The sequence below is a fragment of the Danio aesculapii genome, chromosome 11 (genome assembly GCF_903798145.1).
Source record: "Danio aesculapii chromosome 11, fDanAes4.1, whole genome shotgun sequence".
Classification (NCBI taxonomy): domain Eukaryota; kingdom Metazoa; phylum Chordata; class Actinopteri; order Cypriniformes; family Danionidae; genus Danio; species Danio aesculapii.
In genome coordinates, this window is record NC_079445.1 from 35,244,802 (window position 1) to 35,259,657 (window position 14,856).

Genomic DNA, 14,856 nt, shown 5'->3' on the forward strand with positions numbered 1-14,856 from the left:
CATTGTATCCTATGGGACTCCTGCAGAAATCATGTTGATGGATGAGCTAAAGTGTTTAACACTTACGGCCCATTTCCACTGAGTGGTACAGGTCACCTTTATCAGGCTTGCGTTTCCACTGCCAGAAGGGAACCAATATCATTTTCGCTTGAGGAAATTTCAAAGTAAAGCTGTACGGGTCGTTCACATATCATATGATAGGCACTTCTCACAAAACAGATGCTTTATACACATAAATACTTGTGGATAAATGTTCATTACTAACCTTTCTATGAACATGACTTGATTATAAGAGATCAATGATGCAATTATATAAAATACAGGGTTCATATGGTCATGGAAAACCTAGAAAAGTCATGGAATTTTGACAAGGGATTTTCCAGGCCTGGAAAAGTGTTGGAAAAACAGAAAAACCTGGAAAAGTCATGGAAATTACATTTACATTTAGTCATTTAACAGACTTTTTTGTCCAAAGCGACTTAAGCCGCGTTCACACCAGAGCTTGAACAAGCAAAATTCTGTCGTTCTGGCGCTGTGAAAAGGGGCGGGGTTAAACAATATGATTTGACATTAATAAAAGTGAGCGATCGCTCCATATTTTAAATTTCTTCTTTTAAATGTTCTACTATTGTTATCACACAATCACTGTCATTTCACAGGTAAGAATTCACCAAGCTTGAACTTTCGAATGCAGTGAAATGCGAAACACATGAGTACGTTTCTGGTCTGCCGCATTCGTATGCCTATGAATGGAAGTGTATGAAGCGCAAAGTTCAGTGTGTTCGCAGCTTTATAATAGAAGTTGTTTTACTTACTATTACTAGTTTAACCAACTATTAAGATTATCTAAAATTAGTTTGACAAATATCTGTATGTTGGAATGGAGGTTATTTGTTTTTACTTTTCTTTTCTTGGCCAAAAACATGCTCTCACATTATTAGTGCTGTGTAAGCATCATTTATTTTACATAGATATAAAAATAAGTTGAAAGTTTTGCGTGTTTTATGATATGATATTAAAGCATATTTCGTGTTTCCCTGCTTTATGTAAATCAAAACTGAAAATCGTGGGCTTATGATGTCATGATGACTGTATTTGAACATTCTGCAAAACAAAGTTCAGTTTTTGGATATTTTAATGAAAAAACATACATATTGTGCCTTTAAATGTAATAATATGCAATGATCATATTGCAACCCAAGCACATTTCATGTAATGTAATGTAATGTGCATTTACATAGCGCATTTATTGTGTATGAGGCGCCTCACAGCAAGAAGGTCACAGGTTCGAGCCTCGGCTGGGTCAGTTGGCGTTTCTGTGTGGAGTTTGCATGTTCTCCCTGCGTTCAGCTGGGTTTCCTCCGGGTGCTCCGGTTTCCCCCACAGTCCAAAGACATGCGGTACAGGTGAATTGGGAAGGCTAAATTGTCCGTTGTGTATGAGTGTGAGTGAGTGTGTGTGGATGTTTCCCAGGGATGGGTTGCGGCTGGAAGGGCATCCACTGCGTAACACATGTGCTGGATAAGTTGGCGGTTCATTCCGCTGTGGCGACCCCGTATTAATAAAGGAGCTAAGCCGAAAAGAAAATGAATGAATGAATTTATCATGTATGGCCATACACCCAAAGCACTTCACAATCATGGGGGGGTGTCTTTACACCACCACTAGTTTGCAGCATCCACTTGGATGATGCGACGGCAGCCACAGGACAACAGTGCCATGTACTGTACTTTTGCATGTTTTATTACATTGCATGTACTCTATTTTTCAGCAGCTTGTTTTAAGAGACTTTGTAAGGCTGTTTTAAATTGTTTGTTTACCCGTGTTTTTGACTGTCTGTGGATTTATTAGGCTAGTCAGTTGCAAAATTTCCATTTAAGCAATAATGAAATTATTTGTGATGTGTATCCCTAGTGAAAAGGGCCCAATGTTTTTTTTTCTCTGGTTCTTTTTCTTTTGAAGTTTCATTAGTCTGAACCTTGTGAGTGCGAGAGCGGTGTCCTAACGTATCGCCATGGAAACCTCAAGGACCTCTCAGTCGCTTTTATATCCACATGCTTTAAAGTCTCATACTATAATACGGCACCAGTCGTGCATAAATCCAGCATTATTAATCTCCTCTGGAATGTGTATATAATTATCAACACAGTCCCATTATGGTCTCACAGTTAACTCGATAACACTAATTGTTTCTCCACTTCGTGTGAGAAGAACAAACACCATTGTTCTTTTACAAGCCGACCACCCAAAAACCTGAGAAATCTCTTTATTACCTTGGCTTATGTAACTTGAACCACTTTAGCTGAGCTAAGGGATGATGTTAGTCAGGTTTAGGTTTACATTAAGTAAGTGTCTATATGTGTTTGTTTTTCCGCAGGTGCCACATCCGCGCCATGCCTCATCTTTATATTTCCGGCTGTGTTTTATATCCGCATTGTTCCAAAGGAAGAAGAACCCATGCGATCAACGCCGAAAATCATTGTAAGCACTTAGGCACATAGCGTATTTGGTTTCTTTCCATTCATCTGCAGTGGGATATAGTTTCTTACCTCTTTTAGGAATGTGGATGCTTACAATACATTCACACTATTAGATTGAGACTCTCTGAAAACTAATCATGCTAAGAGCTTCAGAAATCCCTCGGGTTATCTTTTGGTGTGATCCACAACAACTATTGTAAACTGGTTGCGCTCAAGTTGGCCAAACTGCAGGAATCTGGAGATGGAGTGAAACCTGAACATATATGGTCATTCTCTTTATGAATCGCATGAAAACTGCCAAGAAATGTCCAGGTTATAATTAAGCCTTAAATCAGTAGAACTTAATAATAAAAGCCATTTTTGCATTGTGGGATTTTTTTTCATGAGAAATAAGCCAATTTTTTTTACTTTCTTTTTAAAGTTTTAAATAGAATTGATAAAACAATACACTTGTGAAGTAAAATTTTAAGTATGCAAATGTCAAATATTCAATTTATGCAAATTTTAATAAGAAGAGTAATAAGAAATAATAATACAAAAATTGAATAATGCACATGAAAAAGTCATTCAAAAAAATAAGAGGAAATGGCCTCAATTTGGTTGCAATTTGTTTTATCTTTGTAAAAAAATATTTGTACATTTTTATAAATTATAAAATATTTCATATATATATACTTTTTTGTATATATTTTCTTTTATTGTAAAATGTGCTTTAATCTGCTAACAGTTGAATGCACAAAGCACTAAGAAATTGTCTTAAAATTAGCCTTTTTTCCATTTAATTACATCTAGAGCTCTATTTTAATGATCTAGGCGCAAAGTCTAAAGCGAATGGCGCAAAAGCATGTCCGAATCCACTTTTGCCATTTTAAGGAAATGGTCTTACAGGGTTGTGTTTATACTCTTAATGAGTTATTGGTGTGTTTGAAGCATAATGTGCAATAAACCAGAATCTCATCTCCCTTTCTTTTTAAGAGTCAGTTGCATCACACCATGGTGCATTTGCTATTTACATGGCATTGGGCTCTATTTTAACAATCTAGGCGCAAAGTCTAAAGCACAGGGTGCAAAAGCACCCTTAATGTATTTTAAGGATGGAAAAATGTGCTCTGAGTCGCAGCACATGGTCTAACAGGGTTGAGCTTATTCTCTTAATGAGTTATCAGTGTGTTTTGAGATTAAACCAATGAGAGACTCATCTCCCATTCCCTTTAAGAGGCAGTTTGCTATTTACATGGCGGACTTTGTAAGTGTAAAAACTGAATGCCTCACTAGCAAGAAAACATTTAAATAGATCATCTGCAGCGAGGATAAAAAATCCAATTGAGCGAATCCTCCTCCAATTGGCCTTTACTTTCACTTTCTCTCTTTTGTGGATAAGGAAAAGGTGTTGTACACTCCACTGAAGACATCCATTAGCCTACATTATTAATTTTGTTTGTTAAGCACAAAGATTTGTCTCAAAACTATTTCTAAATTCAGTTCTAATTTCCAGCAAACAAGTAAATAGTAATGAAGTTATATCCAAACACACGTGCTGTGCCCCATATGGTCCAAAACCATAGTGACAGGTGGACAAATCTAAGCTTGTTTTTAATAAATAATAATAATACTAATAACATTATACAAAAGCAAGTTGTCGTGAATAAACTGAAAAAGCCCCCCGACATGAGTTACTGGTTTTTATATTTAATTTCTGTAATTCCTTTTAATTTGTAAAGACATTCGCATATTGCTGTACATCCTGTGTGTAGTAAGCAATGTGTAAGCGAGGCGCACAAGTGACGCACTCTGCGCTGGACTTTAAACCTGCTTTCAGCTGGTCGATTGCGCAGGCTATTTTAGTTCCTCAAAATAGCAACATACCAGCAATGGGCCTTAACACTCCTCTTTTCAAGACCAGAACACCCATGAGTCCACAAAGTGACGCAAATGGATTTGCTATTTGAAAACGGGGAAATTACTGTTGTGCTGGTCTGAAAACAGTAACATGTCAGAGCAAACACGTCTTGCGCCTTATTGCGCCGGGTGTATGATAGGGCCCATTCTCAGTGGATAAGCTGAACACTTCACTAGCGAGAAAACAGTTAAACAGACCATCTGCAGCGCGAGGAAAAAGTATGATCCTCCTCCATTCGGCCTCTTTACTTTCTCTTTACTTTTACCCTTTACATTAATTCTTTACTTTCGTGGAGTAAGGAAACGGTGGAAACTCACTCCACTGAAGACATCCATTAGCCGACTATTTAATTTTGTTTGTTAAGCCCAAAGATGTGTTTCAAACAATTTTGTAACATTTTAGTCCTTTAATTTTCATATGAAAAGATATTTGTGTATTGTTGTACATCCTGTGTGTATTAAGCAACGCTTAAGCGTTTGGACCTGCATAGGTGCAAAACTATTGCGCTCTGAACTGGACTTTAGACCAGCTTTTACTTGGTCAATGGCACAGTCTATTTCAGTTCCTCAAAATAGCAACGCGCCAATAATGCGCCTTAACACTTCACCTCCTTTTTTAGACCAGCTCACCCATGAGTCCACAAAGTGACGTAAATGAATTTGCTATTTAAACAACATGGTGCAAAAATGTGAAAATTAGGGTTGCACTGGTCTGAAAATAGCAACAAATCACACCATACATAAATGTTTCCTTAATGACTTTGGTAGCCGTGTAAAAATCCTGTCTCTTCTCTTCTTTTACAGGCTGTTTGTTTCGCCTTGATAGGAGTGCTATTCATGATAATGAGCCTGAGCTTCATCATCATCGATTGGACATCAGGGAGCAGCAAAGCAAGCAGTGGTCATTAGACCACGCTCTTCAATGCTTTATGCTTTTATAATATTATTTTTGGGTCTGTAGTTGGGCAGGATGCAAAATCTCAAGAATAGGAACAGATTTCTAGATTTAGTTGCATTCAACCAATTCATTATTTGGCCTTGTGACCTGTATGTGCTGTAAATGGGGGATTGCCCCATCTCAGGCTGGCATTAACTCCATTTAAAGACCACCCGATTTAAAAAGAAATATATAAAAAAGTATAAAAAATATTTTGCTGTAATATATGGGGTGAATATAAGTCCATGATAGTCAGTATGTGCCATAGTAACAGCACATGCAGTCCGCAGGGCTCACAAACAAAAGGGATTCTGCATTCTAACCAAACAGACTCATCATCTGAACCCAGCCTCCCGTCTGTCCCTACATATTATGACCTTTTCACCTTCTGCCACATTTATAGGAGATTTAAATCACAGTAAGTGCTCAGTTCCAATGGGAGGATTGGTGGTTATTATTAAGGTGTTTATTTCATCATATCTCATCTATAGATATAGCAATACTTCTGTGCAATAGCTGTGAGATATATCTGACACTGAAAGCTGTTGAGACCCAGAATCCAGACTTGATTTGGCTGCAGTCTATTACACAATTTTAAACGTATGCAAATTGTACATACAGTGCAACTGATGTACATGTCACATTTTTATATGGATTTATAATCTTCATCCTTTCTATAATATTTAGAGATGCATATATTACCTGGAATATGAACATACATATATATGATATATAGATAGAGAGTAATCTGATTCATCTGGTGTTCAGATTATCTATCACATCCCTTTACAATATTTGTGACTATTCAACTAAAATGGCATCCTTGAAGGTGGCAGGAGTACTCTAGATAAAAGGCACATCTGAGTCTACGGAAAAGCACAGAACGGAAAAGCACAGTTTACCATAGGGTCAGTTTGTAATGACCCCATGAGTCCTGCTGACTGATTTTGAAACACTCTCTGTGTTTATATGCAGAGAAAACCAAATAAATAAACATTCACAGGGTCTTCTCCTTGACTGGAGAAACAAATAATATGTAGTTACAGCGCAAAGTTATGGAAAGCTGATAGATGTTAAGTATGCTTTGCTAGAAAGGAGACCATTAACCCACATAGATGGATCATTTCGCAGATCGGTTCCTGAGTCATTGAAACAATAAAGTGCCCCATTATGCCATTATAATTTTCTTATATTGCTCTACAATTCTCCATTTGAGAGGTTTACATTCATTCAAGAAAAAAACACACAACTTTTACTACTTTCTACAGCTTTATTTCACTACTTCCCTTAATATACTTCAGCTCTTTTTTGCAGTGTTTGAAATGGTTCATTCAAGGACCTGCTTTTTAAATCCCTCCTACACTGTTAGACATTTTATTGTATTTTGTTTTAGTTACTGTTGCCAGCAAGTTATCGCAACTGCCTCTTTACAGTAACTTACCTGTGAATGTGTTGAACAGTTGCAGGGCCCTACCGCAATTTCATTTGACAGTAAAATAGCCTTACCGCAACTTCTTTTTATGGTTAAATGCCCTTTACCACATTTTAACTTTACTGTTGGGCAGTATTTACATTACATTTACTGTAATTTATTATTAATACATTTTACACTAGCAGTGTAAAATCTTTATTTATAATATTGACTATTAAATTTAGTAAATCCCAAACAAGCGACGAGATCATGTACAACAGTATTTTCATTATTCATTGTTACTATATCCATTTCAAATGGTTTACAAAGGTCATTTCAGTCATTAATCTATTTTAAATACATTTTGTGATACAAGTTAATGTTAGTTAATAATTTTTTTATTAACCATCTCATTTTTGAGGGCGACATGGTGGCTTAGTGGTTGACACTGTCGCCTCACAGCAAGAAGGTCGCTGGTTCGAGTCCTGGCTGGGTTAGTTGGCATTTTTGTGTGGAGTTTGCATGTTCTCTCCGCGTTCGCCTGGGTTTCCTCCAGGTACTCCAGTTTCCCCAACAGTCCAAATACATGCGCTAGGTGAATTGAATAAACTAAATTATCTGTGGTGTATGTGTATGAATGGGTGAATGGATGTTTCCCGGTACTGGGTTGCGGCTGGAAGGGCATCCGCTGTGTAAAACATGTATAAGTTGGTGGTTCATTCTACTATGGCAACCCCTGATGAATAAAGGGACTAAGCCAAAGGAAAATGAATGAATCTCAATTTTGCCTTCAACTACATTAGCAGTACTTGATGACTTTAGTTACAATATAATACCACAAATTCCTAATATGCAGTAATTTACTGTAAAAAATTTCAATTTACCCACAATGCGGTGCATTTTACAGTATAGTAAACTGTAAAGATTGTATGTGGTATGTTACTGTTTTTTTTTGCAGTAAATAACTGTAAAATTACTCTAACAATTCTAGTTTGACAGTGTACTCTGCTCTGATTGGTCAAATGACCCAGTCTGTTGTGACTGGTCAGCCATGAATTCACCATATCTAAATTTTAGCTCTTACTCAACACTTGTAACCAAAATTGTGAACACAACAGTAATAGTGGGTTCACACCAAATGCGAATTTAAGTATAAACCCTTTTCACATTTCTGAGTTTCTCAGCAGCGAAAGTCGCCATAGTCAGGTAAATGTAGAGAGCAGTGAATGGGTTCTTTGGATTCCAGTTTGCTCAATTAGCTAAAGACAAACTCCATGATAGTGTTATCATGACTGGCAGAAAAACTAAATCAATTGTGTGAGACTGATAACTTCAGCCAGAAGAGAGAACAATCTCAAATGTACTCTCCCGCTCATAGATTACATTAGAAACACCTAGCATAACACCATGTCCTAATTACATGTGGCACCACAACATGCGATAAAAGTTTTTTTTTCCATGTTAAAAGGAATTTTTGTCCTAACCAACGACGACACGCAAAATTTTTACTGTAGAGACCATTTCTATTTCCACAACGTCGCAGAACAACAGCATATATTGCTAAAATAATGATCACGTCAGGTACAGATTATGTGCTTTATTCAGTGTTAAATCCTACCAATGTTAGTTTAAATACCATTTTACATGACATTTATTGCCATACTACTGTAAGCAGCAGCAGATAGTTCACCTCAGATCTTAATAAAATAACTAGCTTTGAAAATGACAGTCAGAACTGTGACTCCAACAACACCAGTCACTCAGTAGCCTATTAATAATGTCAAAGAGGTTTAATGTGCATTAATTAGATTAAAAGCCTTTACCATTCCATTGAAAGTGCAGAGGCCAGTTTTTAAATGTTTCTGTCACAAATTGCTTGTCGCTGGAATTTTGTCGTGTGTTGTTAGGACACGGTGTAAGCATTAACTACCTTTTTTGTAATTTGATGCAAAGATGATATATATAATATGATATTATAATCCTTTCGAGGATTTAAGAAGCTGATGAACGTTAAAAGCATCATCACCATCTTTTGAAAAGGGTCCATTCAAACGAGTTGATTACATTCAGTCAATGAAAATTTCAGAATTTCCAACACAATCTCACGGCAATTTGTAACTTTTTGATTTAGTGGCTAATTCGTACGAATTCGTACGATCTAATTCGTACAATTTAGTACGATTTGCTCATCCTCCAATGACGGTTAGGTTTAGGGGTGGGGTTAGGTGCCACGCCTCCTTCTTAAAATCGTACAATTTCGTACGACTGAACTCGTACAAATTCGTACGAATTAGCCACTAAACTGACAAAACGTAAAATACTTACGTTTTCTCGTGAGATCAGGCTGGAATTTCAGGTTCTTGAATGATGTGGAATGTGTGACGCATTTGCCATGAATGCACGGATTTCACCTCAACCAGATCTTTCACGCAAATTAAAAAATTCAACTTTGAAAATTTGCATGAAAAGCATCCTGTGAGTAATCTAGAGCAAGTGACATCTGGTGTGAACCCAGCTTAAACATGCCATCTGATTTACCGTATCAGTTCTCATTTGTGGATTCCCATTTACAGAAAACAATGTCTTTTCAATGTGTTGAACTCAACTATTTGAGGGTCAAAGTAGACATTGTTTTCAGATCATACTGTGGCATTATGTCGATTTGTTAAAAACTTACATAGGTTTACACATTTAGGTTCTTTCTTTTTAAACAACAGTAACTCCATTTATCCTACACTTTGACTTTTGAAGCTCTACAGACTTTTTACATTCACAAACAGATCATTTTAACACTAAATGAAAGATAAAATCAAAAAAGAAAACCATAATAGGGGCACTTTAAAGTAAGACCATTAACCCAAGTAGATGGATATATTGGCGATCGGTCGGCGAATATTGAAACCCTAAACCAGGGGTCACCAATCTCGGTCCTGGAGGGCCGGTGTCCCTGCAGAGTTTAGCTCCAACTTGCTATAACACACCTGCCTGGATGTTTCAAGTATACCTTGATTAGCTTGTTCAGGTGTGTTTGATTAGAGTTTGAGCTAAAATCTGTAGGGCACCGGCCCTCCATGAACAAGTTTGGTGACCCCTGCCTTAAACTGTAGCACTTTCAGTTGAAGCACAACTTCCAATGTAGAGACCGACTTCTTACATAATCATAGATGAATATATTTTGTAGACAGATATATGAGCAAAGCCTATGTACTAATATCTGTAAATTGTTGAGAGAAGAAAAAAAGTAATATGTCTAACATGGTACATGAATATTTTAATCTTTGTAATTGAAACTCGTCATCCTAAAACACTATAAATCAAGCACTTACTGGCCCATAATGATCTAAGTGGTAACACTGTGGTGTTTTATTGTGCGTGTGTGTGTGTGTGAATGTTCGCGTTTTCTCCTCTTCTTGCTTATGGAGAAATAATACTTCAGTCAGTGAATGTACTGTAATGGACTGTAAGATGTCTAAATGAGATGTGCATTTAAATTGTGGTACTTTTTTATTCATTTGTCTGTTTAATTAATGTTTAATGGATAGACCGGCCAGCCATCGAAAAAATAAATCATCATATCTGTGAACAAGTATCAGATTAATTACATATCTCAATATCTCAGTGTTTTAAATGTCCCTGGTGCTGCATCAAGGCATTATAATATATTGAATATTACAATTTAAACTTCCTGTTTGGGGTTTGTTAAAACGCATAGTTGTTTATCGAGGCCAGATAGGTTAATCGAATTTCCCTCTTTGGTGTTATACAGAATACATATAGAAATGGATGATTTACTGATTAATTATGTGTGTGTGTGTGTGTGTGTGTGTAACTGATGAAGTGCATCATTGAAGTAACGCATTGAGATCATTGTTCGTTTTGTTTTTGGTAAAGAATCGTTTAATTGTGCTTTCTGGTCATGGTGAGATATTTTCTGTCGTGGTGTAAAGCCTGACACACACCAATGTGGTTTCTCAAGCACAAAGGGTCCCATGTGTTGTGTTTTCACATGCCTGAGAACTAAATATGTGCCAGTTGTTGAAGAATTGCCAGTATATGTCCTTAAATAATGGCTTTAGATGATTATTGAATGCTGAACTTGAGCATTTCACTCCAAAATCAGACGTATATCATATATATATGATCATATATATATATATATATATATATATATATGATCTGTTGAAATCCTTGATTCTGATTGGCTGGAGGGTGTGCATTAAATTTGTTGAAACGCACAGCTCGTTCCAGTCAGTTTTGATCACAGTTTTAATAAAATATTTAATAAAATAATAAAATAAGCTTCCCCCAAAGATTAATAGTAACCACAATATATATTTAAGAGCAATGTCAGTCATAGCAGTGCGATATGGCTATAAAATGGCACTGGTGGGACATTGCCGAGTGTCTTGGTTTCCCACCAGTGATAATACACAACCATATCGCACTGCTACGAGAGTAATTTTGCGTTTATACAACAGTTCGACTGCATAATCGTGTATAAAGAAGAATGTCAAACATGGAGAGTCTCAATAACCCTTTTGTAAGAGGAACTACTTTCTTCCACCATTCATTCACATCTGCAGCTGACGGTAGGAACAGCAGAAGCCATTGCTGCTTCACTAACATCACTTTAGAGCTAGTATTTGAATGATTCTCTAGCGTAATGTCTAAAGTAATGACAAAACAGTGATTTTGCTGACATTTTAAGATTATAAGGCTGAACGACATGAAATGCCATCAGTCTACAGAGATGTCCCAGTATTTCTCTGTTGCAATCAGGATTTCACAATAATAAACCCTGAAAATGCCAAAGCAAAGCAAACACTACGAGAGTACTATGATATAAATACAGCACTACAACATACAAAAGAGAGAGATTGACTTAGAATGTCCCTTACCTATTCTGTAATGATATGATCAGCTGCAGTGTGAAGCGCATGCTGAGAAAATGCTGTTTTTCTCTCCAAAATGTTTATTATGCCGTCTCTGTCGCCATCTTGCGTGAGGTATCTTCGAAATTATGAATATTTAAAATAGGCACTATCCTTATAAATTAACTGCGTAGTTACAATCTAAACAACTACATTCTCGCCAAAAAAAAGCATCAGAAGTATATTATGTTGTCCAACAGCTGCAGTATTTGTCAAACTGTAGTCCTCTGCTTGCCACTTGTGTGGGCTGAGTAACACACAAGGGTGAAGAGGCTGTACGAGTGCTGATGTTACTTAATTACCAGCAAATCAGATTCAAGAACCAGACAGAACTGTTGTTTTATATATATATATATATATATATATATATATATATATATATATATATATATATATATAGAGAGAGAGAGAGAGAGAGAGAGAGAGAGAGAGAGAGAGCATATATATATATAGATATATATAATATATATATATATATATATATATATACAGAGAGCATGCTCTAAAAGACAATATTTTTATTTGTAATTATAAATACATTTTTTCTCCATAGCTGTTTATATTTGCGCACACAAACACGCACACACACACACACACACACACGCACACACACACATTGCTATGGAAAACAATATGTATTAAATAAATTGTTCTAAAGTGTTAGTAAAGACATGATAGCTGATTTCTGCTTCAAATAAATGCTCTTTTGTAAACTATATATTCATTAAATAAAACCCTCAAGAAAATATATCAATTAAAAATGTCTGGTCATTTTAAATCTGCCAATATATTATAAAGTAAATAATCTATTTCTTCTGTTTTTTTGAACAATTTAATGCAGCCTTGCTGAGCGTAAACTTCCCATAGGAAAAAGGTAAAAAATTCTATTATAATCATATATAATTTTTATTTTTTCACAAGATCCATTAGATCTATATGATAATTATTTTTTATAATACAAAAAATCACCTGATAATTTCTTTCTATTGATTTTGGGGTGAAATGTCATTTAGAAGGATCGTGATGTTGATTTTGCTGATGATTTCCTTTGAGTATTTGACTCCTGTCTGATGCATCTGCTGCATAAACTGATTTAACGATGAAGGTAGTTAACCAATACGATCCTTTTTAACTTACTATCATATATAGCAAAAGCTAGAAATCTTTAGTATGAGCGATGAACATGCATAAATACCATTCCCTCTATAAAAGTACAATCTATGAGTGCTGCAACTTGAGCATTAGCAATGGCACACCAGAAACTGCCCTGAAAAACATGATTTTTCCCCCATAATGCCGTGCTTCCGTCCCCAGCTTTATATCTTTCGAGCTGATTTCTGGGCTTTATTAAGCACATGCAGATTGTATGATCTCCAAATCTGCAGGGTATCACAAAGTAGCAGGAAAAAGGTGGGGGGAAAGCATTTCTTTGTGTTTTTAGCAGCTGTGTACTTGTGTCCAGTCAGCGTGATGTGTTCCTTGTGATGTAATGAAAGTGTCATCTGTTTTGTAACAGTTTCTATGAGTTCATTACTTAACATGGCAGCATTTATAAATAATGTACATAAATGTAAACCCTTTATATTATATTAAGCACATCTATAGTTTGTATATTGTAAATAGTCAGATGATGTTTAGTCTGATGATTAAAACGTAATAATTTTTAAAAGAAATGCTTTTTAAAAAGCCAGTTTATGTCTTTATTTTCTTTATTCTCAGTATCAAGTACATTGCTGGCAGTTAATGTACTGTAAACAATGTTCAAATAAAACAAAAAAGAATAAATAATATTCATTATTGATTCTGTCTGTTTCAGGCTGTCTCACTGAACAAGTGATCACGGGGATATCAATATTAATGTTAAAGTGTTGACATACTGTAAATGAAAAAGCAGGGTTGCTTTAACTAATATAGGCTCATTCTGAAAATGTAGCCCTATCTACATTTCTGGAGATCGCTAATTATGTAGCCAGAAGTACGTATGGCTGCATTTGGTTTTTAAAATGAACGATACAGGGCGGTACCTTTTTCGCTTATCAGCTGACCGCTTACCTCCGTATGGACAGCTTTCCCACTGTTACCAGTGTGTCCAGTTGCTCCCCATATACATTGGTGGACTTGAGACGCAGAAAGGAGTTGTCCACGATGACAGGGTTCGAGTCCGGTGAAGAACGGTTCCAAAAAGACAAAATCAGAAGCCAAAAAAATAAATAAACAAGTAAATAACAGGGTGAGAATGTGGTAAAATCTGAAAACGTGGTAAAAATCAGGCGAGGGCTTTTTTTCTGAATTGCTTTTTAAAACTATGTTGGGTTTAGGGAAGTGGGTGGACGGGTCAGTCGCTCGGTTGGTCAGTCAATCAGTCGACAGCGGCCTCTGGTGGATTTACGCGAGAACAGTAGACGCGAACGGCACTCGCAAGAGATATTTGAGATCTCAAAAAGTGTACACAGCGACCTCTGGGGAATTCGCAAAAACAAAACTGCAAAAAAACGCAGCTCCTGAGACGTAATTGGTGCTCTCCAGAAATGTATATAGAGGTACATTTTTAAAATGAGCCTGGGATGCCTTTAACATTCATTCATTTTCAACTGCTTTTCCGGAGCTGGGTCATGGGGGCAGCAGTCTTAGAAGAGAACTCCAGACTTCCCTCTCCACAGACACATTCTCCAGCTCCTCCGGGGGGATTCCGAGGCATTCCCAGGCCAGCCAAGAGACATAGTCCCTCCAGCATGTCCTGGGTATCCCCGAGGTCTCCTCCCGGTGAGAAATCCCTGGAACACCTCCCTAGGTAGGCGTCTAGGAGGCATCCAAAACAGATGCCCAAGTCACCTCAGCTGACTTCTCTCGATGTGGAGGAGCAGCAGCTCTACTCTGAGTTCCTCCCAGGTGACAGAACTCCTCACCCTATCTATAAGAGTGTGCCCTGTCAGCCTGTGAAGGAAACTCATTTCAGCTGTTTGTATCCGAGATCTTGTCCTTTCGGTCATGACCCAAAGCTCATGACCATAGGTGAGAGTAGGAACGTAGATTGACCAGTATATCAAGAGCTTTGACTTTCAGCTCAGCTCCTGCTTTACCACAACGGACCAGTACATCGACCGCATTACTGCTGCCTCTGGACCAATCCGCCTGTCAATCTCACGTGTCATCCTTCCCTCACTCGTGATCAAAACCCCAAGATACTCCTCCACCTGA

General features: G+C 36.9%; 1 protein-coding gene across 2 annotated transcripts in view; it reads left to right on the top strand.

Moving 5' to 3' along the window:
• The window catches only part of slc38a3a (solute carrier family 38 member 3a), an 82,659-nt gene extending 72,329 nt beyond the window's left edge, over nucleotides 1-10,330 (top strand). For both annotated transcript variants that reach the window (XM_056468010.1, XM_056468011.1), the window contains 2 exons: nucleotides 2,378-2,481; nucleotides 5,184-10,330. In XM_056468010.1, the coding sequence (XP_056323985.1) occupies nucleotides 2,378-2,481; nucleotides 5,184-5,288 (209 nt within the window). In that variant the 3' untranslated portion in view covers nucleotides 5,289-10,330. The remainder of the gene's footprint in view (nucleotides 1-2,377; nucleotides 2,482-5,183) is intronic.
• Nucleotides 10,331-14,856: the final 4,526 nt, after the last annotated feature.